The sequence below is a fragment of the Bufo bufo genome, chromosome 1 (genome assembly GCF_905171765.1).
Source record: "Bufo bufo chromosome 1, aBufBuf1.1, whole genome shotgun sequence".
Lineage (NCBI taxonomy): Eukaryota > Metazoa > Chordata > Amphibia > Anura > Bufonidae > Bufo > Bufo bufo.
The window spans coordinates 797,364,990-797,392,685 of record NC_053389.1 but is presented as its reverse complement, the minus strand read 5'-3'; the positions used below and the strand labels follow the sequence as shown (position 1 = coordinate 797,392,685).

At 44.3% G+C, this 27,696-nt stretch overlaps 1 protein-coding gene across 1 annotated transcript in view; it reads right to left on the bottom strand.

Annotated features, from left to right (window-relative positions):
- Positions 1 to 27,696, bottom strand: part of LOC120988554 (A.superbus venom factor 1-like) — a 413,068-nt gene that overhangs the window by 296,276 nt on the left and 89,096 nt on the right. The window contains exons 5-12 of the mRNA XM_040416077.1: positions 26,035 to 26,129; positions 25,847 to 25,926; positions 23,579 to 23,666; positions 23,353 to 23,455; positions 21,297 to 21,417; positions 4,850 to 4,965; positions 4,451 to 4,597; positions 3,700 to 3,906 (exon numbers count right to left, since the gene is read on the bottom strand). Of these exons, the coding sequence (XP_040272011.1) occupies positions 3,700 to 3,906; positions 4,451 to 4,597; positions 4,850 to 4,965; positions 21,297 to 21,417; positions 23,353 to 23,455; positions 23,579 to 23,666; positions 25,847 to 25,926; positions 26,035 to 26,129 (957 nt within the window). The remainder of the gene's footprint in view (positions 1 to 3,699; positions 3,907 to 4,450; positions 4,598 to 4,849; positions 4,966 to 21,296; positions 21,418 to 23,352; positions 23,456 to 23,578; positions 23,667 to 25,846; positions 25,927 to 26,034; positions 26,130 to 27,696) is intronic.

Sequence of the window (27,696 nt, the reverse complement as noted above, 5' to 3'; positions counted from 1 at the left end):
AGAGGTCCTGAAGGCCGAATATGTGTCACCTTGGCACGCGCACAAGTCTCACAAGCTGACACATAGCCCTCAATAAATTTATGCAACCCTCGCCACCTTGTGCAGTAGTTCCGAAGGAACAAACAACTTTCCTGGAGGACAAGAATCAGGTGCATCTCCCTGGGCCTCCAAAACCTCTGCCTTAAGTTCAGGATAAAGGGCGGATACAACCACCCCATCAGATAATATCGGGCCAGGATCCTCTGAATCCCCCCCCCCCCCCCGGGAAAGCTACGCGGTAAAGCATCCTCTTTGACGTTCTTAACCCCAGGGCGATAGGTGACAACGAAATTAAATCTAGTAAAAAACAGCAACCATCTGGCCTGCCTCAGGTTTAGACGTTTAGCCGACTTCAGATAAGCCAGATTTTTTGGGATCAGTAATTACTGTAATGGGATGAATCGCTCCTTCCAACCAATGATGCCATTCCTCAAAAGCCAACTTAATGTCCAGCAACTCTTTATTACCTACATCATAATTTCTTTCAGTAGTAAAGAGTTTTTTAGAGAAAAAAGCACATGGGAGCCATTCGCTAGCAGAAGGACCCTGCGACAAGAATGCTCCAATGCCTACCTAGGATGCGTCAATTTCCACAATGAATGGCTGTGACACATCAGGTTGCACCAGTATAGGAGCAGAAGTAAAACATTCCTTTACCGCTGAAAAGGCATGTAATGCCTCACCCGACCAGATTGAGAAATCCGCACCTTTCTTAGTCATATCTGTTGATGGTTTCACAACAGTCGAGTAATTCAAAATAGATTTAAGGTAGTCGTTGGTGAACCCCAAAAATCGCATGAGCGCTTTTAGATTTTCGGGTCGATCCCAGTCCAACACAGCACGGACTTTGTCCGGATCCATCCGAAAACCCAAAGCTGAAAGTAGGTAAACCAGGAATTGAACTTCCGGAACAGCAAATACACACTTCTCCATCTTAGCATACTATTTATTCTCCCTTAGGATCTGTAAGACCTGTCTCACGTGATCCTGATGTATCTCCGTGTCAGGGAAATACATTAAAAAATCATCAAGATATACCACCACAAACCTACCCACCTGATGATGAAAGATATCTTTGATGAATTGTTGAAAAACAGCAGGAGCATTGGTCAACCCAAAAGGCATGACCAAATTCTCAAAATGACCTTCAGGGGTATTAAAGGCCATCTTCCATTCGTCCCCCTCCTTTATCCTTACCAGATTATATGCCCCCCTCAAATCCAACTTGGAGAACACGTTGCAACCGACAATCTGATTGAACAAATCTGGGATCAAAGGAAGGGGATAGGGATCACCGACAGTAATGCGATTGTCTATGCAAAAATCACTCCAAACAAGAATCTGCCTCACTTGCCAATCGCTGGTAGGGTTATGTTTGGTTAACCACGGTAAACCTAGCACCAGAGGAGCAGGCAGACCCTCCAGCAGAAAACACTAAATGGATTGTTGATGAGAATCTACCACCTTTAGGCGAATGTCCTGCACCATTTGTGACAAACACCAAAATGCACAATGAGTCCCAGCCCAATCTGATGTTCAGTGTTCTAGTAAATCTTCATAAACCAGTGTGGGGATGCGCATATAAGTGTTTTCTATGGGTTGAGCTATATATGTGATGTGTACAACACCATGCCACCCATGGTATTATACACATCATGTATACAGCTCAACCCATAGAAAACACTTATATGCGCATCCCCACACTGGTTTATGAAGATTTACTAGAACACTGAACATCAGATTGGGCTGGGACTGATCCCAGTCGCCTTAATCCAACCACATTGGAATGAGTGCAGTATATAGTCAACAGTGATTACAGTTTGTTGCTTCCTTCATTTTTTTATATTTTGTATATACAGTCAGGTCCATAAATATTGGGACATGGACACAATTCTAAAATTTTTGGCTCTATACACCACCACAATGGATTTGAAATGAAATAAACAAGATGTGCTTTAACTTCAGACTGTCAGATTTAATTTGAGGGTATTTACATCCAAATCAGGTGTAGGAATTACAACAGTTTGCATATGTGCCTCCCACTTGTTAAGGGACCAAAAGTAATGGGACAGAATAATAATCATAAATCAAACTTTCACTTTTTAATACTTGGTTGCAAATCCTTTGCAGTCAATTAAAGCCTGAAGTCTGGAACACATAGACATCACCAGACGCTGGGTTTCATCCCTGGTGATGCTCTGCCAGGCCTCTACTGCAACTGTCTTCAGTTCCTGCTTGTTCTTGTTGCATTTTCCCTTCAGTTTTGTCTTCAGCAAGTGAAATTAATGCTCAATCGGATTCAGGTCAGGTGATTGACTTGGCCATTGCATAATATTCCACTTATTTCTCTTAAAAAACTCTTTAGTTGCTTTTGCAGTATGCTTTGGGTCATTGTCCATCTGCACTGTGAAGCGCCGTCCAATGAGTTCTGAAGCATTTGGCTGAATATGAGCAGATAATATTGCCCGAAACACTTCAGAATTCATCCTGCTGCTTTTGTCAGCAGTCACATCATCAATAAATACAAGAGAACCAGTTCCATTGGCAGCCATACATGCCCACACCATGACACTGCCACCACCATGCTTCACTGATGAGGTGGTATGCTTAGGATCATGAGCAGTTCCTTTCCTTCTCCATACTCTTTTCTTCCCATCACTCTGGTACAAGTTGATCTTGGTCTCATCTGTCCATAGGATGTTGTTCCAGAACTGTGAAGGCTTTTTTAGATGTCGTTTGGCCAACTCTAATCTGGCCTTCCTGTTTTTGAGGCTCACCAATGGTTTACATCTTGTGGTGAACACTCTGTATTCACTTTGATGAAGTCTTCTCTTGATTGTTGACTTTGACACACATACACCTATCTCCCGGAGAGTGTTCTTGATCTGGCCAACTGTTGTGAAGGGTGTTTTCTTCACCAGGGAAAGAATTCTTCAGTCATCCACCACAGTTGTTTTCTGTGGTCTTCCAGGTCTTTTGGTGTTGCTGAGCTCACCGGTGCTTCCTTCTTTTTAAGAATGTTCCAAACCGTTGTTTTGGCCATGCCTAATGTTTTTGCTATCTCTCTGATGGGTTTGTTGTGTTTTTTCAGCCTAATGATGGCTTGCTTCACTGATAGTGACAGCTCTTTGGATCTCATCTTGAGAGTTGACGGCAACAGATTCCAAATACAAACAGCACACTTGAAATGAACTCTGGACCTTTTATCTGCTCATTGTAATTGGGATAATGAGGGAATAACACACACTTGGCCATAGAACAGCTGAGAAGCCAATTGTCCCATTACTTTTGGTCCCTTAACAAGTGGGAGGCACATATGCAAACTGATGTAATTCCTACACCGTTCACCTGATTTGGATGTAAATACCCTCAAAGTAAAGCTGACAGTCTGCAGTTAAAGCACATCTTGTTTGTTTCATTTTAAATCCATTGTGGTGGTGTATAGAGCAAAACATGTTAGAATTGTGTCCATGTCCCAATATTTATGGACCTGACTGTATGTATATGCATTTTAGTTTTTGTTTTAGCTTTGAATAAAATTGGGGATTTTATAAATATTCCCAATATGTCTGTATGATTCCACATGTTGTGTGCCGATCAAATCTAGCTTTTTTACAACAATTTAGATGGTTTAAGCTTGAAAAAGACAAGGAAAGTTACCACGTAGTTGAAATGGCTAATCTGGTTTTGAACGGCATTGTCATTGTTCCGGATAATAAAGTTGATTATTGCATTCTCTCCTGGTTTCAATTCCTTTCCTATGACACTGAGATATAAGTAGTTGCCACCAGTGGATCTGTAGGCAGAGGCCACCATGGTGGCAGAAGCTTGCTTTTCCTTGGGTATCTTTTCATCTATTGTTGATACCTAGAATGAGAGAGAAGAAATAGACATCTACAATAGAGTAGTAATAGAGTGCTAACTGTCTAATATAAAATATTCATAGTTACTATCAGTATACAGCATTGGTTCATCTAAAGCTCTGTTGCACATAGCAGCCAAATTTTCATGTGAAGAGAACTTAAATTAACATCATCGAATCAACACTGTAGAACCATTAGGCTTTCCATCCATTAAAATGATATTCCAGAAATGTAATATTGATGGCTTATCCTCAGGGTAGGCCATCAATACCTGATCAGTGGCAATCAGCGGCTCCTGGTTTCTGCATTAACCACCTTTATCTACTACATATTTGGTGAATCTGTGTAGTTCTGGTGCCAACCTCCAGAGCCTGAGCTACTCTGGAACAGTTGATTGGCAGGGGCGTCAATCAGAAGATAAGTGATCAGTTTTAAAATCCTGAAATTTAACACCTCCACTAAGTTCATATTACTACTACAAGCTCATAATTTTATCATCATTATTAGTCTATTCCAAATGCAGACATGTACAAAAATGGAAATATTACTGTTATCTGCAGCAGGTTTATGTCTGGGAGAGTGTTCAGAGTCAGCCGAGTGGTTCCATCTTCCAGAGTTGTTCCTCTAGAACCTCCTGGTTCTGCTACAACAGGGACACGATGAGCCGGAGACCCATCAGGATTAGTAACAAACACCTGAAATGGATAAAACAAAAAATGAGACTCTTGAAAAAATAAAAAAATAAGATAATGCCCCCATCCTATATAATCCTGTTATCTTCTTAATCTATCTCGGGCAAAACAAATATTTTCCTATGTAAATAATTTTTTTGCATTTTTTTGCAAAAAAAGCAGAGGATGAAGGTACTAGACCAAAAAAAAATACAATATGATAACAGAACAATAAAACAATAATAATATAATCAAACATGAAATCAGTGAACTGACCTTAAGATCAAATGGCATTCCGGGCCTAAAAAATTTAGATGTTTTTGTGTAGAGAATTTTATAGGGAGATTCCACAATGAAGATGTTATCCAGCTCATATTCCACCATATCACTGCCTGTAAGAGAAGCAGCCGTACATTATACTGTATTTACATGGCTATGATTAAAGGGGTTGTCCCACGAAAAAATATTCTACACTTTCCAAACCTACAGCCGGATCTGAAGACTTTGGCAATTAACATAGTAACATAGTTTATAAGGCCGAAAAAAGCCCTCTGTCCTTCCAGTTCAGCCTGTTATCCTGCAAGTTGATCCATAGGAAGGAAAAAAAAGAGGCAGAAGTCAATTTTCCCCACTTAAGGGGGAAAAAGATTCCTTCCCGAATCCAATCAGGCATCAGAATAACTCCCTGGATCAACAACCCCTCTCTAGTAGCTATATCCTGTAATATTACTACACTCCAGAAACACATCCAGGCCCCTCTTGAATTCCTTTATTGTACTCGCCATCACCACCTCCTCAGGCAGAGAGTTCCATAGTCTTACTGTTCTTACCATAAAGAATCCTCTTCTATGTTTGTGTACAAACCTTCTCTCCTCCAGACGCAGAGGATGTCCCCTCGTTACAGTCCTGGGGATAAATAGATGATAGGGGCGATCTCTGTACCTGTTTCTGTCCCTGATATATTCATAGTTGTTAGATCTCCCCTCAGTTGTCTTTATTCTAAAGTGAATAACCCTAATGTCGATAATCTTTCAGGGTACTGTAATTCCTTCATTCCTGTAATTACTTCAGTTGCCCTCCTCTGAACCCTCTCCAGCTCTGCTATGTCTGCCTTGTTCACAGGAGCCCAGAACTGTACACAGTCCTCCATGTGTGGTCTGACCAGTGATTTGTAAAGTGGTAGGACTATGTTCTCATCACTAACATCTATGCCCCATTTGATACAACCCATTATCTTATTGGCCTTGGCAGCAGCTGCCTGACACTGGTTTCTACAGATTAGTTTGCTGTTCACTAAAATTGTTATTAAAAAAATAGTATAGTTGAGTTATTACATAAAATGTGTTAGTATAGAGCCACCTGCTGTTTGTTCTTTTCTGGTTGAGAATTTGGTTTAAGATTGGGGGTAGGGGTGAGGCGCCGTTTAAATTTTCTCCTCAGGCAGCCAAAAGGCTAGGTACACCCCTGAGTCTCCGTGGTATATACAGACCCAGTGCTGTAGGTCCAGCGCTGTATCTGTATATGTCACAGAGGCATTTAGTTCTTGTGGGTCCTGGAGGAGGAGGTGTCCTAAACTTACATCCTCCTCGTCTCTGCTAGCCTACAGGCAGCTGCGCTAAACCTGCTCATCCTGGTGTCTTCTTATCAAAGTTAGAGTCAAGCTGCATTACCACGAGCCAATAATTGTCCAGATTATCGGGAGCCAATAATTGTCCAGATTATCGGGAGTCAATAATTATCCAGATTATCTGCGAACAGTCGTTCCCAACAATCTGCCCGTTTAAATGTGTTTACGGTAAATCCTGTCGTTCATTCAGGCACCACCGATCAAAGTTTCTGGGCAGTAGGTTGTGTGGTCTAAACAGCAATTTGCTGAGGACAAGCGATGACAATAGTGATCCCTCGTCCTCATACAGTGAATGTGGTCGCTGCATGTAAATGCACGGTCTCCTTCACTGAACGAGCAGACGACTGTCGTGAAGGAACGTTTCCTTCCGAACAATCGGCTGCAGAATCGTCCCGTGAAAATCCACCATTAGTTTGAGTTCAGTTTGACCTTGCTGTTACTGTTATCAATGGTGATGTTGCTGGGGGGGCTTTGGTAGCTGGTGAACGTGCTGGTGCTGGCAGAGGGGGCAGATAGTGCTGGGCACAGGGATGGTGATGGGCGGTTTGGGAGTGATTTATATGGTATGTTCAGGGTAAGCCCTATAATTTCCCATCCTACATAGGCTACCAGCTGACTTGAGCAGCCAATGGCTGTTGGGGCATTAAAGTAGGTCATTTATATTTTATAATTTGTAAGGGTCGAGGAGTCCACATATAGTGTAGATCAGTGATGGTCAGTTCGCAGTGTTCGCCAGCGAACACATGCGGGCTGCCATCTTTAGTAAGGTAGACTCACCCGTCTGGCAATGCACAGGTAAGCCCTTACCATTGCCGGGAGCCTGTCTGAAATCAAATGCAGTCACCGGGAGCAGGCAGTTCCGAGAACAACCCGATGAAGGCCCCCGGCGGCTGTTCTCAGAACTGCCTGCTCCCGGTGACCGCATTTGATTTCAGACCGGCACAGGCACAGGTAAGGGCTTACCTGTGCATCGCCGGACGGGTGAGTCTACCTTACTAAAGATGGCAGCCCGCATGTGTTCGCTGGCGAACACTGCGAACTGACCATCATTGGTGTAGATGCTATAGGTTTTTGTAGTGATCAGCGGCAGCCTGTAGACTGTGTACTGCAACACATTCAAAGATATAATGGGGAGGGGGGTCCTTCTAAAGTTTCCCCTGGGGCCCATAGAACTCTAGTTACACTACACATACATGTGCCAGCCAGGGCCCGATTATGGGATATGTAAAAGTGCCACCATCCTATCCCACCTAACCGTACATCATGAAGGAAGCTGTGATACCATTTAGGAGCTCACTGAACTGAATTTTATGTCAGTGGACTTCGATCCGAATTTCAGGAAAAATGTGATTAGTAATAAAGGTGAATTTCATCACATTTTGGGTGTAACAAATCGATTTTTCTTGAAATGGTGGTAAAAAAAAATCCATCCATTTGATCGCTGAGAGGCCGTTGTGGTCATCTTGATGAAAGAAAATGCGCCAAATCTCATGCACTATGACCTGTGACATCGCCACGTCATCATGCTGGCCGGGCATGGTGATGTCATCAGTGATGATGTCACTGCGCCCACCCAGTGTGATGACATTCTATCGTTATCATGTCAGCGGGCATGAGATTTGACACCTTTTCTTAAATCAAGAGGGCCACGACGGCCTCTCCACGATCAACTGGATGAGGTCAGCATTGAATGTGGGATCTGAGGGGTTCAATGATGGGGGGGCGGCACGATTGCTGTTCCCCGTCATTGTGCCCACTTAATAGAATGTACTTTGTAACAAATTTAATTTCTTCTCCAAGTTTGGCGAGGCTGCCGAATCTATTTTTTTAAAACTTTGCTCATCACTACCAGCTACATCAGATACTGTAGTAATAAATACTTAGAGTTATACAACTTGCCATGTACACACCATATAGGTAAAACCTTTTGGAAAAAATGAGTTTGATCTGTCCACCCTGTTCTTTTGAAGTCCACTTGTTTCTAGCTCAGAAATGTAATTTAATGTGCAAAACACCAGAAAAAGAAGAGTGAGCAAAGATGGGGGCAGATTTTGAGCTTTCTTGGAAATATTTGATCATTTGGCACAGAGATGAACTAGTCGGTTCATAACTTAACGTTTATACGTTTAGTATACGCTGTCTTTAGCAGCTGTTACGAGCAGGAAAAGTACATGTCTTTCGTACCCCACTGGATCAATTTTTCTGTGGCAGCAATGAGGCACCACCCCAGCAACAAGGCCAGGTCCTTTTGAACCCCCCGTTCACTCCACCTCCTCCATGGATGCTCGCCTGTCCACAACAACAGCAGGGCACATTGTCACTCCCACTTCCCCTCCTTTCTCTCACATGTGTCAAGTCAAGCATTGCCATGCCATATTGGAGGTGATTAACCTGGGCAAGAGTAGCCACACAGGCAAGCAGTTGCTAAAGTACATCAAGCAGAAAACATCACATTGGCTGTTACTCTGCCTACTCCAACTGGGCAAGGTGGTCAGCGACAACAGCCACAACGTTGTGTCATGTGCCAGAACACCTCAGCAGGGAGCATGTGTTGTCTCAAGGTCAGGCAGCTGCAGCTCATTTGAGGCACCTGTTGGGGGCGGAATCCCTTCAAAGAGACCACAAAGTTTGTCAGCAGGGACAATTGTGGCATGGACAATGTCATCCCCCTCATATTTATCTCAGAACAAACGATGACAGAAGAAGAACAGCTAACACATCTTGCTGTCCACCCTGTAGCAGTTGCTGACCCACAAGGAGAAATTCTCATAATGGTGGAGGATATAGGATGAAAAACTGCCACTGGAGAAGGAATCAGAGGTGGAGAAGCAGGAGGATGATGATGACGATAGCACCCACCAATACATCCAATTGTCTCAGAGGGGAGGGGAGCCAGAAAGAACTGGCTTAAAGAGCATGTTAGCCAGAATGGCGAGCTGTATGCTCGCTTGCTTAAGCACTGACAGGTGTACAAGCGTATCGTTGACATCAAGCAGTCTGATGATTACTGGTTAGCCATGCTTTTAGACCCTCGCTACTAAAGAAAAATGAGGGAATGTTTTCCTCCTATCAAAAGTGAGGCAAAATTATTTTATTAAAGCTTTATTTTTTTCTCTGCTGTGTGTTGCCATTTAAACCCATTTTTTTCTCTGCTTGATATAGGGGAGTGCTGTCTTCCTGGCGCTAGAGTTCGACACATCGCGGATCGGATTACTGGGAGGGGCTTGAGAAGATCCAGCGGTCATGGTCCATATCGGAACCAATGACAAAGTTAGGGGTAGGTGGAGAGTCCTTAAAAATGATTTCAGGGATCTAGGTCAAAAGCTTAGGGCAAGGACCTCAAAAGGTAGTACTTTCCGAAATACTACCTGTACCACGGGCCACACAAGAAAGGCAGCGGGAGATTAGGGAGATTAACAAGTGGATCAAGAACTGGTGTAGGAAGGAGGGGTTTGGGTTCCTGGAGAACTGGGCCGAGTTCTCTATCGGCTACAGGCTCTATCGTAGGGACGGGCTGCACCTCAATGGGGAAGGGGCAGCTGTGCTGGGGAGAAATATGGCTAGAAGGTTGGAGGAGTGTTTAAACTAGGGACTGGGGGGGGAGGGAAATTACATTATAGGAGGGGAAGATAGTGCAGATAGAGACCGGGGGCAAGGTAGTGGGACTGGGGGAGAAATGGAAGGAGGGACTAGAACAGTTCAGAAGGAAAGGTGTAGGGTAAAAAATATACATAAACCTCTTAATTGTATGTATACTAATGCCAGAAGCCTGACTAATAAAACTGGTGAACTGGAATTAGTGATGTGTGAGGAGGACTATGACATAGTGGGAATAACTGAGACATGGCTGGATGATAGCTATGACTGGGCAGTTAATGTACAAGGTTACAGTCTGTTTAGAAAGATCGTCAAAACCGGAGAGGGGGCGGGGTTTGCCTTTATGTAAAGTCTTGTCTAAAGCCCACACTCCGTGAAGATATAAGTGAGGGACATGAACATGTGGAGTCACTGTGGGTAGAGATATATGGAGCTAAAAAGAACAATAAATTACTAATAGGAGTTTACTATAAACCACCTAATATACCAGAGTCCACAGAAAATCTACTACTAAACGAGATAGACGAGGCGGCAAATCATAATGAGGTGGTTATTATGGGGGACTTCAACTACCCAGATATCGACGGGGAAACTGAAACTTGTATATCTCATAAAGGAAACAGGTTCTTGGCAATAACCAAAGACAATTACCTCTCCCAACTGGTTCAGGACCCGACTAGAGGGACGGCCATACTGGACTTAGTATTAACCAATAGGCCTGACAGAACGACAGACGTGCAGGTTGGGGGACACCTGGGAAATAGTGACCATAAAGTAATAACCTTCCAATTATCATTCAAAAGAGCGTTTCTCCAGGGAGGAACTAAAATACCAAACTTCAAAAAAGCAAGAGGCCATAGGCCTAACTAACTGGGACAAAGTCCTCAAAAATAAAAATACAGCCACAAAATGGGATATCTTTAAAAGCATCCTAAAATCTCATTGTGAGAGGTACATACCATATGGGAATAAAAGGTTAAGGAACAAAAATAAACCAATGTGGATAAATATTAGAGCTGTCGCGAACATAAAATTTTCCGTTCGTGAACGGAGAGCGCAAATTTTCGCAAATGTTCGCGAACGGGCGAACCGGGAGAACCGCCATAGACTTCAAAAGGCAGGCGAATTTTAAAGCCCACAGGGACTCTTTCTGGCCACAATAGTGATGGAAAAGTTGTTTCAAGGAGACTAACACCTGGACTGTGGCATGCCGGAGGGGGATCCATGGCAAAACTCCCATGGAAAATTACATAGTTGACGCAGAGTCGGGTTTTAATCCATAAAGGGCATAAATCAGCTAACATTCCTAAATTGTTTGGAATAACGTGCTTTAAAACATCAGGTATGATGTTGTATCGATTAGGTAGTGTAAGGGTTACTCCCGCTTTACAGTAACAGACCAAACTCCCCGTTTAACCCACCGTAAACAACCGCAAACAGTCCATTTGCACAACTGCAAACTTCCCATTTGCACAAGGTTGGATACCAAGCTAGCCATGTCCCGTTCCTTGTCCTCACTGATGTCATTGAAAGTCTCTTCCTCCACCCAGCCATGTACAACACCAAGGGTCCCCGAAAGGTGACAACAAGCCCCCTGAGACGCCTGCTGTGTTTGGTCTTCCACCTCCTCAAAGCCACCTTCCTCCTCTGACTTTTCTTCTTCAGACTCCTCTCTCTGCGTTGCCTCTCTCTGCGTTATTATAAGGTGTGTTAAGTAGTACTATTCCTATCAGTTTAATCCCTGTTACGTCCATTAGTATTATTATTATTATTATAAGGTGTGTTAAGTAGTACTATTCCTATCAGTTTAATCCCTGTTAGGTCCCCTATCAGGGGATGTGTATATGGAATAGATTTTAGGAACCGAGAGATGGAAAAAGATGCTTGGTCGGTCCTCCTACTTCCAATTTGGAGCACTGCCCGTGCAATCTACTGTGCCACCAGATAGGAGTGGTGTGTTAAGTAGTACTATTCCTATCAGTTTAATCCCTGTTACGTCCCCTATCAGGGGACGTGTATATGGAATAGATTTTAGGAACCGGGAGATGGAAAAAGATGCTTGGTCGGTCCGCCTACTTCCAATTTGGGGCACTGCGCATGCAATCTACTGTGCCACCAGATAGGAGTGGTGTGTTAAGTGGTACTATTCCTATCAGTTTAATCCCTGTTACGTCCCCTATCAGGGTACGTGTATGGATTAGATTTTAGACAACCGCAAAGAGTTGTCAATAGTTGACACACTCATGACATAAATTTTATTCCTCTATGCGTCAATCTTGGTGTAGTGATGACTGTGCTCGTGCGCACGTTTGGGAGATTGCAGGCGATGGCGGTTTTTCAAAGCCTATGGTCGTGCTGAGGTAGTTCAGTGACGGTTAAGTGACCCAGAAAACAATGATTCTGCAGTGTGGGCCCATTGTTGGCCTAGTAGGCTTTAATGATCACCTTAGATGATCACAAAGAAAATTTTATGTTTTTTCTATGCAAAATTATCCAGCCGATCGCTTTTGGTTTGTTCACAATGAAGCAACGACCTTATCATCTGTGGTGTGCCAACATTGCCTTTCCCAACACACTCATAGAGGTGGTCGCTTCATTGTGATACGCAAGCCCCTTTACCACAACAAGGTAACGATCACGAAGGGGAATTGACACATGTATGTGCCTTTTTTTTGTTTTGTTTTTGCAGCCACAGTGCAGCACCAGAGGCCAGAAAAATTAGGCATGTACACATGCCTGAAAAATTTGCTATTGTTGCAGCCGCTGCTGTAGCAGCGGCCAGAAAAATTGATGTTTCCCAGGCAGAAAGTGCCCTAAAACATTGCGGTTTGAACCCTAGTTGGTGGCGGATAAGTCACGCAAGTCATCCGGCATTCAGAGATTAAATACAGCAGCGTGTGGACCATTTTTAGCAAGGCAGCTCATCTCATCAGGCCTTTTTTAGTCGAATGTATCGCCCACTGTCAGTCCCTTCGGGATCCATGCCTCATTCATCTTAATAAAGGTGAGGTAATCTAGAGTTTTTTGACCTAGGCGACTTCTCTTCTCAGTGACAATACCTCCTGCTGCACTTAAGGTCCTTTCTGACAGGACACTTGAAGCGGGGCAGGCCAAAAGTTCTATCGCAAATTGGGATAGCTCAGCCACAGGTCAAGCCTGCACACCCAGTAGTCAAGGGGTTCATCGCTCCTCAGAGTGTCGATATCTTCAGTTAAGGCGAGGTAGTCTGCTACCTGTCAGTCGAGTCGTTCTCTGAGGGTGTTGAGGAAAAGGGGTTCAGCTGCACTCCATGTTGAAGGTTGGCAGGTGCTCTGTGGTAAGGGTACATTCAAATTACATCAAAAGACCACAGCACTCTGTAGTTATTTTTAGTTGCTTGTTTTATTTCATATCTTTTTTATCTTTTTTATATATATTTTTTTCTTTTATATATCATCCACAAAAGTAGCCACTGGCCAACGTTTCGGTCTAGTCTTAGACCTTGTTCACGGCCTTAGTGAACAAGGTCTAAGACTAGACCGAAACGTTGGCCAGTGGATACTTTTGTGGATGGATATATAAAAGAAAAATATATATATATTCTCTGAGGGTGGACTCCGAAGGGCTGTGGCGATGCGTAGGACTTAAAAAGGTCTGCATGTCCTCCATCAACAACACGTCTGTAAAGCGTCCTGTCCTTGCCGGCGTGGTCGTGGTAGAACGAGGATTACTTTCGCCTCTTCCCCTGTTAGATTCCCGTTGTGCTGTGACATCACCCTTATACGCTGTGTAAAGCATACTTTTTAATTTACTTTGGAACTGCTGCATCCTTTCCGACTTGCGGTAATTAGGTTACATTTCAGGCACTTTCTGCTTTAACCGGGGATTTAGTAGCGTGGCCACCCAGTACAGATCGTTCTCCTTCAGCTTTTTTATACGAGGGTCCCTCAACAGGCACGACAGGATGAAAGACCCCATTTGCACAAGGTTGGATGCCGAGCTACTCATTTCCCGTTCCTCGTCCTCAGTGATCTCACTGAAGGTATGTTCTTCCCCCCAACCACGTATAACATCACGGGTACCAAATAGGGGACAACGAGCACCCTGGGATGCCTGCTGTGGTTGGTATTCCTCCTCCTCCTCAAAGCCACATTCCTCATCTGACTCCTCTTCCTCACACTCCTTTTCCAGCGTTGCCGCAGGTCCAGCAAGCGATGCTGATAAGGCTGTTTCTGGTGGTGATGGTGACCACAACTCTTCCTCTTCAAGCTCATCTATGGCCTGATCCAGCACTCTTCACAGGGCACGCTCCAGGAAGAAAACAAATGGGATGATGTCGCTGATGGTGCCTTCGGTGCGACTGACTAGGTCACCTCCTCAAAAGGACGCATGAGCCTACAGGCATTGTGCATAAGCGTCCAGTAACGTGGCAAAAAAATTCCCAGCTCCGCAGAGGCTGTCCTAGCACCCCGGTCATACAAATACTGGTTGACTGCTTTTTATTGTTGGAGCAGGCGGTCGAACATTAGGAGTGTTGAATTCCAACGTGTCGGGCTGTCGCAAATCAAGTGCCTCACTGGCATGTTGTTTCGCCGTTGGATATCTGAAAAGTGCGCCATGGCCGTGTAGGAACGCCTGAAATGGCCACACACCTTCCTGGCCTGCTTGAGGACGTCCTGTAAGCCTGGGTACTTATGCACAAAGCGTTGTACGATCAGATTAAACACATGTGCCATGCACGGCACATGTGTCAACTTGCCCAAATTCAATGCCGCCAACAAATTGCTTCCGTTGTCACACACCACTTTGCCGATCTCCAGTTGGTGCGGAGTCAGCCACTGATCCTCCTGTGTGTTCAGGGCGGACAGGAGTGCTGGTCCGGTGTGACTCTCTGCTTTCAGGCAAGTCAACCCCAAGACGGCGTGACACTGTCGTATCTGGGATGTGGAATAGCCCCTGGGGAGCTGGGGGGGTGCCGTTGATGTGGAGCAAGACGCAGCAGCAGAAGAGGACTCAGCCGAGGAGGTTATGGAAGAGGATGAAGTAGGAGGAGTAGAGGAGATGGCAGCGGGCCTGCCTGCAAGTCGTGGCGGTGTCACCAACTCCTCTGCAGAGCCACGCATTCCATGCTTGGCAGCCGTCAGCAAGTTTACCCAATGCGCAGTGTAGGTGATATACCTGCCCTGACCGTGCTTTGCAGACCAGGTATCAGTGGTCAGATGCACCCTTTCCCCAACACTGTGTGTCAGACATGCCATTACTTCCTTTTGCACAATCGAGTACAGGTTGGGGATTGCCTTTTGTGCAAAGAAATTTCGGCCGGGTACCTTCCACTGCGGTGTCCCAATAGCCACAAATTTTTGGAAGGCCTCAAACTCCACCAGCTTGTATGGTAAAAGCTGGCGGGCTAAGAGTTCCGACAAGCCAGCTGTCAGACGCCGGGCAAAGGGGTGACTTTGTGACATTGGCTTCTTACGCTCAAACATGTCCTTGACAGACACCTGACTGTGGGCAGATGAGCAGGAACTGCTGAAGGTGAGAGACGGAGTGGCGGATGGTTGAGAGGGGGCAAGGAGGACAGCAGTGGTTGACGTGGCTGAAGATGCTGGACCAGGAGGAGGATGGCGGCTTTGAGTTTGTGTGCTGCTTGTACTCATGTGTTGATCCCATAGGCGTTTGTGATGTGCGATCATGTGCCTTTGCAAATCAGTTGTACAGAGGTGGGTGTTGGACTTCCCACGACTCAGTTTCTTTTGGCACAGGTTGCCAATGGCATCGCTGTTGTCAGAGGCAGACACACAAAAAAAATGCCACACTGCTGAGCTCTGCAATGACTGCATTCTGGTGGTGGCAACAGCATGCGTTAATTGGCGTGCTGTCTGGCTGACCCCGGGTGCCGATGCATGCTGTCTGACTGTGCCACTAGCTCCTTGCGACGACCTCCCCCTGCTTCCAACTCGTCTCCTCCTCCTCTCTGTCTCCCCATCTGAACTTTCCCGTTGTTCTTCTTCTCTTCGAGCGGGCACCCACGTGACATCCACGGACACATCGTCATCATCAACCGCTTCACTTGTATCTGACAACTCAGCAAAGGAAGCAGCGGGTACAACATCATCATGATCACAACGTATGTCCATGTGTATAATGCTGCCTGACTGAGACATATCCCTGTTATCTACATCCTCTGGCAATAATGGTTGCGCATCACTCATTTCTTCCAACTGATGTGTAAATATTTCCTCTGACAGATCAAGTGAAGTGGCTGTGGTGCTAGCGTTGGTGGTGGCGGCAGGCGGGCGAGTGGTAACTTGAGAGGTGCCCGAAGCTGAGCTGGAAGAGGATGGTGCGTCAAGGTTCCGAGCGGAAACTGTAGAAGATTGGGTGTCCTGTGTTAGCCAGTCAACTATGTCCTCAGAACTTTTTGAGTTTAGGGTACGTGGCCTCTGAACACTGGGCATTATTCTAGGGCCAAAGGGAATCACATCACCACGACCACGACGGCCCCTGCGGGGTGGCCTGCCTCTGCCTGTCATTTTTTTTAGATTAGTTTAGTTATACTATGCGTGCAAGCTACTGTGACACCAGATATGAGTTGCGCTGCTGACACTATGCACTTGCAGCTGGGCTTTAAACACACAAACACGTGTGTGCAACTGACTGCTATTTATTCACAGTCAAAAATTATTATTTTTTTTAAATGTAATCTACTGTGACACCAGATATGGGTTGCGCTGGTGACACTATGCACTTGCAGCTGGGCCTTAAACACTCAAACACGTGTGTGCAACTGACTGCTATTTATTCACAGTCAAAATTGTTGTTTTTCTTTAAATGTAATCTACTGTTACACCAGATATTAGTTGCGCTGGTGACACTGACACTATGCACTTTCAGCTGGGCCTTAAACACTCAAACACGTGTGTGCAACTGACTGCTATTTATTCACAGTCAAAATTGTAGTTTTTCTTTAAATGTAATCTACTGTGACACCAGATATGAGTTGCGCTGGTGACACTGTGCACTTGCAGGGCATGAAACACACACACGCGTGCCGGCAACTGACTGCTATTATATTACAGTCAAAAAAGTATTTTTTTTTTTAAATGCAAGCTACTGTGACACTAGATATGAGTGGTGGCACTGGGCAAGTGGGCACAGTATACGCTGTGAGCCTGACACACACGCTGGCAGGAAACTGCAATTAGATTACACAGAAAAAAAAAAAAGCAGACTGATGTTCTAGTCCTTACAGCAGAGATCAGATGAGTCTTTCAGGACTGTAGTGGACACTGAATACACTGGCCTAGCTATCGATTTCCCTATTAAATCAGCAGCAGCTACACTGTCCCTCCTCTTACTAAGAATGCAGCTTCCGAATGAATCTAAAATGGATGCTGTCCAGGAGGTGGGAGGGTCTGGGAGGGAGGGTATGATGCTGATTGGCTGGAATGTGTCTGCTGACTGTGAGGTACAGGGTCAAAGTTTACACAATCATGATGAATAGGGGGGGGGGACTGAACATCGCATATGTTCGCCCGCCGCAGCGAAAGCGAACAAGCGATGTTCGCCGGGAACTATTCGCCGGCGAATAGTTCGGGACATCTCTAATAAATAGAACTGTAAAGAAATCAATAAATGACAAAAAGAAAGCATATAAATCACTAAAACAGGAGGGTAGTGAGGAAGCACTGAAAAGAGAGATTAATTGCCAAAGAGAGTAAAACTAACCCTAAAATGTTCTTCAATTATATAAATGTTAAAAAGTATAAATCTAAAGGTGTCGGCCCTTTAAAGCGTAATGAGGGGGGAGTCGCAGAGAGCGACGAGGAGAAAGCAAAGCTGTTAAATATTCTTTTCTCCACTCTATTCACTGAGGAAAATAAACTGTCAGATGACATGCAGAATGTAAAAATAAATTCCCCATTAAAAGTGTCCTGTCTGACCCAGGAAGAAGTACATCAGCGACTTAAAAAGATTAAAATAGACAAATCGCCAGGACCGGATGGCATACACCCCCATATCCTAAGGGAATTAAGTAATGTCATAGCCAGACCCTTATTTCTGATATTTGCGGACTCTATACTGACAGAGAATGTCCCACAGGATTGGCGCATGGCAAATGTGGTGGCAATATTCAAAAAGGGTCTAAAAACAGAGCCTGGAAACTATAGGCCGGTAAGTTTAACATCTGTTGTGGGTAAACTGTTTGAAGGTTTTCTGAGAGATGCTATATTAGAGCATCTCAACGAAAATAAGCAAATAACGCCATATCAGCATGGCTTCGTGAGGGATCGGTCATGCCAAACAAATTTAATTAGTTTCTATGAGGAGGTAAGTTCTAGACTTGACAGCGGCGAATCAATGGATGTCGTATATCTGAACTTCTCCAAAGCATTTGACACTGTACCAAATAAAAGGTTAGTATATAAAATGAGAATGCTCGGACTGGGAGAAAACGTCTGTATGTGGGTAAGTAACTGGCTCAATGATAGAAAACAGGGTGGTTATTAACGGTACACACTCAGATTGGGTCACTGTCACTAGTGGAGTACCTCAGGGGTCAGTATTGGGCCCTATTCTCTCCAATATATTTATTAATGATCTTGTAGAAGGCTTGCATAGTAAAGTATACATTTTCGCAGAGGACACTAAACTGTGTGAAGTAATTTACACTGAAGAGGACAATATTCTGCTACAGATGGATCTGGATAGATAAGAGGCTTGGGCAGATACGTGGCAGATGAGGTTTAACACTGACAAATGTAAAGTTATGCACATGGGAAGGAATAATGCAAGTCACCCGTACATACTAAATGGTAAAACACTGGGTAACACTGACATGGAAAAGGATCTAGGAATTTTAATAAACAGCAAACTAAGCTGCAAAAACCAGTGTCAGGCAGCTGCTGCCAAGGCCAATAAGATAATGGGTTGCATCAAAAGGGGGATAGATGCCCGTGATGAGAACATATTCCTACTACTTTACAAATCACTAGTCAGACCACACATGGAGTACTGTGTACAGTTCTGGGCTCCTGTAAACAAGGCAGACATAGCAGAGCTGGAGGGGGTCCAGAGGAGGGCAACTAAAGTAATAACTGGAATGGGGCAACTACAGTACCCTGAAAGATTATCAAAATTAGGGTTATTCACTTTAGAAAAAGACGACTGAGGGGAGATCTAATTACTATGTATAAATATATCAGGGGTCAGTACAGAGATCACTCCCATCATCTATTTATCCCCAGGACTGTGACTGTGACGAGGGGACATCCTCTGCGTCTGGAGGAAAGAAGGTTTGTACACAAACATAGAAGAGGATTCTTTACAGTAAGAGCAGTGAGACTATGGAGCTCTCTGCCTGAGGAGGTGGTGATGGTGAGTACAATAAAGGAATTCAAGAGGGGCCTGGATGTATTTCTGGAGTGTAATAATATTACAGGCTATAGCTACTAGAGAGGGGTCGTTGATCCAGGGAGTTATTCTGATGCCTGATTGGAGTCGGGAAGGAATTTTTTATTCCCCTAAAGTGGGGAATATTGGCTTCTACCTCAGAGGTTTTTTTTTTTGCCTTCCTCTGGATCAACTTGCAGGATAACAGGCCGAACTGGATGGACAAATGTATTTTTTTCGGCCTTATGTACTATGTTATGTACTATGTTACAAAGAAAACACTGTGTAAACAGCTGCCAGCATGTCTGAAAGGGAGGCCCTTCTCTGCCCTCTATAGAGTCACCAACCTCCCTCCACCACTAGCAGTAGTGCATGTTAACGCTATGCATCCGCCACTACTACCACTACTACTACCACACATAGCCTATCTACTGCCTTGTACGTTCTATGCTATACTACATCTGCTGCCACTGCTATTCCGTCTACATGCCTCTAAAACCCCACCCTTTCCACATCAACACTGCACTGCTGCTTCTCCTAATTAAAAGATAATTTTTCTTGGCTCCTTAAGAACAAGACACGAGGTGAACGCATTGCACCCGCACTGAATCCGGACCCATTCACTTCAGTGGGGCTGTTTAGATAAGCGGTGATTTTCACGCATCACTTGTGCATTGCGTGAAAATCGCAGCATGTTCTGTATTCTGTGTTTTTTACTGCCATACAAATGAATAGGGATGTGTGAAAATCGCATAGCATCCGCAAGCAAGTGCGGATGCAATGCAATTTTCATGCATGGTTGCTAGATGATGTTAGTAAATTGATAAAAGTAAACTTACTGTATTATTTTCCCCTATAACATGGTTATAAAGGAAAATAATAGCATTCTTAATACATAATGCTTACTAAAATGTGGCTTGAGGGGTTAAAAAATAAATAAATAAATAACTCACCTCATCCTCTTCTTTGCGCAGCCGGCATCGTCTTCTTTCTTCTACTTTGAGGACCTGCAAAAGGACCTTTGGTAATCGCGCTCACCGCGTGGTGACGTCAGCGCAGGTCCTGCTGAATGAAGATAGAAGATCCTTCTATCTTCATTCAGCAGGACCTGCGCTGACGTCATCGTGCTCACCACACGGTGAGCGTGATTACGTCATCAAAGGTCCTTTTGCAGGTCCTGAAAGAAGTAGAAAGAAGACGATGCCGGTTGCGCGAACAAGAGAATGAGGTGAGTTAATTTAATATTTTTTTTTAACCCCCTCAAGCCACATTTTAGTAAGCATTCTGTATTAAGAATGCTATTATTTTCCCTTATAACCATGTTATAGGGGAAAATAATAAAATCTACAGAACACCTAACCCAAACATGAACTATAGTGAAGAAGTCCGGGTTTGGGTCTGGGTACCACATTCAGTTTTTTATCACGCGCGTGCAAAACGCATTGCACCCGCGCGATAAAAACTGAACATCGGAACGCAATTGCGTGCCTACTCGTGCGGTTTTCCCACAATGCACAAGCGACGCATCCGTAGAAAATCTGGAACGCCCGTGTGAAAGGGGCCTAACACTTGTGCATGTTGTATAGGCAAGCATTCTGACCCCATCAAGGCCTACTTTTTGGAAGATTGGTCCCCCAACAATCCACTGCTTTATGTTTTTGTTTTTTTTCATCCAATAACACAGTCTGCTTGTAAACACCATCTGCCCCTGATAATGGACAATTTTTGGAAGCTTTGGAATATGAAAAGCATAACACGTGCCAGCATGGTGTATTTTTAAATGCTGTTCATGAACACTGTCAAACATATGTGTACCCACAGGTATGTATGTCAGTGTGTCTGACATGCTTTACTATTGCTGTCATTGCATTCAAGAGCTTAGGGGGCAGAGGGGGTAAAGAAAATAAAAAATGTATAAAAAAGTAAAAAGAGAAATAGTGGGTGTTTTATACAGATTTCCATGGCAATTGGAGCCAATTTGTTTGGACCGAATCAATTCAGGCCCGAACCGAACTTTCAAAAAAATTTGGCAGATCAGAACCGACAAGTTCACTTATCTCTAATCTGGCATTTATTAAGATTAAGTCTACATACTTGGAAGACCACTGCAATGTTTTTTTCTCTTACCTGAATCAGTTATAACAGTAACGGACACAAATAAGGTCCATTGTAACATGTCTCTCTCTTCATAAAAGTACTTCACCAGGTCCTCTCTTTTTAAAATGGCAAAGCCTTCGCCCTCGTCGATCTAGATGACAGTTGAAAACCACAAAGAGTCAATATGCCATGGTCGGCCAACTGGTTAAAGAGATTATTTCATAAAGACAATCCTTTCATACCCAATAAGAGCATACGGGGCCACTGATCAACTGAAAAATCATCAGAATGGCCACAATGTGTACACCTACATATCTGTCAGTTCTTGTTCTGGAAGACTTGAACCATGAATACAGTATATGGATGGGCAAAAGGACAAAAATCTGGCTGGCCTAAGCTTCCCCCATCAGGAACCTCCTCTATAAGTCCTAATGGACAGCTGCTCTGAATAAATACTCCCACTTTGGTGCACTCATGTCCACCATGTAGTGCTAGATATCTTACATGCAATGGCTTCACTCAAGCAAAATCAGCTGTTTGCCAGAGGAGTTGGGATTCTGACCTGTGATGATGAGCTGATGGCCGTGGTGGCTCCAATCTGGTTCACCCTAAGAGGGACAACTTCTTTTGAACTTGTATGAAATTAGAAAACTGAGACAATTTTTTTCTGGAAACTGTGTCACTTTTGCCCATGTTCTGTGAGTGGTTTTGCACCATAATCTCATTCTCTGAAATCTAAAGTACAGTACAGTCTATGGACTAAAGATAACAATAGCTGTCAAGTGTGTACAGCTCACCCTACTTCTATAGATCTACAGTATGTATCCTTTTGGATAGGGATGAAATGCAAAGTTTCAATGAGCCCTTGCTGGATGTCAAGCATTGGAAAATATCCAAGGTAGAAGAGGAATGTCCAGCTCAATATTGATCTTCTACTATGGACAAGATAGGTTCTTTTTCAGGGCAGCAATGGAGGCTATGTCCACATCTGCAGAACAATACTGTTTCTCATAAATAAGATGAACACTGCAGGGGAAACCAATGCTCCTCTAGTCACCATCAGTATTCATTGTGCTATGGATCAATCACTGCATTTATATTTTTTCTACTGAGGGAAACCATTGTGCAGATGTGAACAGAGCCTAAATCTCAGACAGCTTCTTTAGTTATTATCATAGGTGTCTGGATATTATAATTTTTAATGGATTCTGATGATGGATCACTTGAAGAACAAGGGTAAATGTATTTATTGAACCAAGAAGAAGTTAAAGGGGTTGTCAAGGAGCAAATAAAAAAAAAAGTACATATAAATAAAGGTGCCTCCATATATTTTCAGCTATTTTCACCACTTCTATGTGGCTCCAACGGTCCCCCACTCATTGTTTATATATCTGTTTATCTTTCCCTAACTTCCGGCTGCACTGCCCTGTGGGTCCTGTGGCAGCGCGGCATCAGGTGGTTACAGCTGTCTCTCTGCTCTGCTGTAACTCCGCCCCCTCATCAATATTCACCTCCAATCATTCTAAAACTCCTTGCCCGGTGACGTCACCGAACTGGCGGGGCTTAATGTGATGACGGCCAGCCGCTGTAACTCCGCCCCTCATCAATATTCACCTCCATTCATTCTAAAGCTCCTTGCCCGGTGACGTCTCCGGACTGGAGGGGCGGGGCGGGGCCAGCCGCTGTAACTCCGCCCCTCATCAATATTCACCTCCATTCATTCTAAAGCTCCTTGCCCCGTGACGTCACCGGACTGGAGGGGCGGGGCTTAGCGAGATGTTGGCCAGCCTAGATACCGCCCCTCCATCCACTCTGCATAAATTACTTATGCTGCCAGTGACGTCATCGGGCTTCCTGAGCAGTGGAAGAGGAAGCTTTGCTTGCCTGCAAGGGACCCGGTACGTCAATGAGGAGAAGAAAACAGTAACTTCCGGCCATGAATTTCAAAGATAAAAACGGGGCTGCAGAAATATGTGCCAAAGGTACTACATGCTTGTATGTAATGTGAATGCCAGACTTGTACTATAAGAGCAATGTCCCCAATCCTGGACAACCCCTTTAAGCTTTGAAGAAAAAGTATCATTACATCTACTCTCCTCAGGGTATTTGGTAGACTTTTCTTCTCATTGTCTCTCTTGAGTCCAAAGAGCACAAAGGAGTTTCCTTTAACAGGTTCACCATGGAGATAGCTGATGAGATAATGAAAATATGTTTTACTACTAGTCACAATAATATATCCTTTATAAGCAAGAATTAGTCCCTAAAACATCTCTAGAACAAATAGAAATTCATGGCCAAATGCTTCTACTCACGTTGCCGTTATGTCCACCCTTAGTTCGTTGTCTTTAAAGTAGAAAAACTTCTGAGGTGTAGTTACTTTTATTTCAAAGCTTGGTTGAACTGAAATAAATGTAAAAGAGAACGTGAAATTAGGACAATTTGAAATCTCTGAAAAAGCGAGGTTGGAATACTTCATCTAACCATGTGTGCTGTTCTGAGAAAACATGACAGCGCAACGCAAAGGAAATTTAGACCTGTATAGTTAAATACCCTACATTGCCATCTAGTGGTTGTAATGTCCAGTGCAAAAAAAAATAAAAAATTATATATTTTTAGCAATGTCTTTTTTTTTTTAAGATTTGTTGGGATTAGAAACATTATAAAACAAATGTTCAATACCCTACTATTCTTTCATTTTGGACTTCCATCAATGATTCAGAGTGAAGAGCACTCCTCATCTAAAGGCACCAGCTTATTGATGCATTACATGCGTAGCCCATTAGTCATGTCACGCTTCACTGCTGACGCTGAACATCTGCTCCTAGGTTCTCTTGCAGATTGTAGCTAATCACCAGCAATGGAACATATAATGATTGGTTTATTTTGGGTGCATGTCATGGTGCGGTTCACTGTGACAGTTGTGGCGTGTAGGCTGGCTGCATGCCCTCTCGCGTACTGGCTGCAGGCAGACTCCTGTGTATGCTGGTTGTTTGGGGAATGCAAGCTGGCTGAGTGTGTGTACTCCCCGTGTCTGCATCTCAGTGCAGTTCTGGTCACTGTTGCCGTGTAGGCTGGCTGCAAGCTCCCTTGCGTACTGGCTGCAGGCCAACTCCTGTGTATGTTGGTTGCTTGGGACTGCATGGTGGCTGTGGCGGTGGTGTGTGTTTGTGGCTTCCGTGTCTGCATCTCTGTGGTTCCTGTCTCCGGTGCCGTGCAGGCTGGCTGCATGCTCTTTGTGTACTGGCTTTGGGTGTTCCCATTTATGCTGGTTATGCTATGTGTGCTGGCTGCGGCCTTGTGTGTGAACAGGGTCTGTGTATGGATGCATTTCTGTTTGTGACACGGGTTGTTTGTGCTCTAGCGTACTGGCTGCGGTGGACTCTGTGTATGCTGGTTGCCAGGGCAATGTACTGCAGCCTGTGTGTTCACTTCTCTGTTCACTGGCTCCCCTCCCTGTTTGGTTCTGATGGGGTTAACATTCCCTGTTCTGTTCCTGGGTGTGGCTTATCAGGTGCCCTCGTTATGGCAGCTATATCTATCTGTGAGCTGTGGGGCTTGTGGTCAGTCTGTCTTATGTCTTGTTGGGTGTTGCACCTTGCTGCTCACCCAGGGGGTCAGTCTGTCCTGTGCCTTACCGGGTGTAGCCCCTTGCTGCTGACCAGGGGGTTTTGCCATCTGCCCTTGTTTGTGGTGTTGCCTGGTTATGCATTGGTGTTGTTGTTGCTTTGTCTGTTCTTCTGTACCTGTCCTGTGATGTGATGATGTTGTTATCCTTGTCCACTCCTTGCCTGTCCTTCTGTTCCTGTTATCTGTCTGGATCCACTCTGTTCCATGTCTAGCTTAGCAGTGCTCTAACTGCGTCTGATAGCCTGGCAGTGCCTACTGCTTATGATCCAGTCTATTCCATGTCTTGCCTACAGTGCCTTACTGCTTCTGTTCCTGTGTATGTCCTGCCTTCGTGAGAGGGTTCCTGGGTTTCCCCGGAGGGAGGATCTCTAGTCTGTGTGCAGCTCTGCTTGAGAATGTCATGCTTCCATTCTACATGTCCAAGCATCGGCTTCTGTGCTGGTTCCCGTTTCTCTTGTTGTCTAATCCATGTTCTGTGTATGCTTGGGTCCGGTTCTGATATCTATTTCCGCTGGTGCTTGCACCAACGTGGTTCTCTACAGGGAGCAGCCATGTGTACCGGGACCTTCCTGGAGGTGTGACCAGTGACCCCTCAGCCCAGTTCATTCCCACCATCAGGGGCTCTGTGAATAACGGGGCTCACTGGAGATTCACCCTCTAGGTTTTGCCTCTGGTCTGCCGGTGTACTTGGTTCTGTGGTAGTTCTACCACTATTGCTTACCTGCCGTACTGTCATGTTCCTTTATTACATGTGTAATAAAGTACTTTGTTTGTCCCTGGTCTGTTTCTGCCTCTGTCCTGTTTGCAAGACCTGCCGAAGGTCTGCCTTGGGCCTCCGGCACGTGACAGAGCACCATTTTATCAAAAAGTGGTTGTCTAAACAAAGTGTCATATTCATGGATCAGAGAACAAAAACAAGCCAACAATGAAACTGTTCTTTGTCCTGTTCTTACCATATTCCTTCACTTCAAATTGTGTGGTATATTTTGTCAAGGTGTTATCAAACTTTGCTGATATGGTCCACAGTCCAAAACTGTAAAGAAGACAGAAAACATTTCTAATTATTTTCATCATTGTTATCATGATGAACATATTATCCTAAGGGGTTACTGCCCCCTACTTCCACCATTTTCTTTCCTACCTTACAAGATCTGTCAGTTTATAAGAATATGAAATGATTCCAGTTTTTCTGTTTGGATAATTTACATTATTTTCGACAATGACATTATTTGGAGTCTATGAAGAAAAAAAAGATTCTTAATTATACAGGGATAGTCTAGCTTAATGGTCTAGCACAGGAATGGGCGAACTGCGGCTCTCCAGCTGTTGTAAAACTACAAATCCCATCATGCCCAGTCCGCCTACAGCTATCAGCCTATAGCAGGGCATGAATGAATTTGTAGTTTTACAACAGCTGGAGAGCCGAAGTTTGCCCATCCCTGGTCTAGCATGGTGGCCGAGTATGGTGATATTTAGTACAAACTACAATACAATCGTTTTCAGCGGCTCACCTTGCCTCTTTAAAAGGACCCGGTGCTCACTCCACGATTCACCCAAATCCGGTAAAAAAAGTGCAAATATAGTAACTGGAGGGCACTCAATTACCAGAGAACATCAAAGCAGGATGTCAGTAATCCCAATTTATTACCTAAAATAGTGACAGAACTAAAACCGTACTCACATAAAACATGCAACTAAAAACATGCACATATAGCAAAATCGACCGCACAATGAAATGTCCACACAATCCGTGTAGGGCTGCAGTGTCCGTATGCAACTCAGGTCAGGTGTATGACCGCATGTATGCAGATTCAATTTGTGTGCAAACTCAGCAAGCAGTATAGGTCAAATGTTCAACCAATATAGTCTTGTCCAAAACTTCATACAAGCCCCATAGGGCAAAGTACATTACCCCTCCTGCGTCCCCTTGATCTTGCTCCAGCCACTTGGACTCAGGTCTATGACGCGGCGTCCCACGTGACCTGGCTGAGTCCCACGTGATATACGTAGCTGTTGTAAGGCTGGTCAGTGCGCTGAGTCCTAAGGTCCGGACCGTATGGTTGTTTCCGCACTGGAGATCACTCCCTGGGGGTCTGAGGGGTATGGTGACTTTTGGTAATGTCACCTCAGAGTTCCAATGAAAAGTCCTGTGTTGTCATGAACCAAACCGGACGCGTTTCGAGGATCAAGCCCCTTCCTCAGCGGTAATGACAGCTTCCATAGACATTTTCCCTTTTAAACCCTCCTTTCTTAAGCAGAGCATTCTGGGACCTCGATCACATTGAGATGCCGGTATGGATCAGTTCATTTGAAGCCATGCTCATTTCATATACACTTGCACCTGCGATAATTAATAAATCCACCATGTACATTATTATCCTTTCCTGTATGGATTATACAGCCCTTCTCTTATATCACCACCTCTCTAGGGGTCAGTCTGTATGTACACGGTTCATAAATGGAAAAAAACGCATGCGGTTTGCATATGCATTTTTATGCGTTTTTTACACCAAAAGCATCATTTTCAACAACATATTGTGTGTCAACAATATAAATCAATAAACATGACTAAAACGTTATATTAAGACTAAAATGTCACTAAAATGAATTAAAACAATCACTTGAATCGACCCATACTCTGTACTTCGCGAGTTGGGTTCTAGTAGTACCAGGGGAGTGGTCAGGGGGGGAGAGGGGATCCAAGTGCTGATAAACAGCCAAACTTGTATCCCATGTCCCCTCCGGACAACGCCCCATTATCACACTTAATCACAGTACCCGAATAGCTCCATTTCAGCATTCA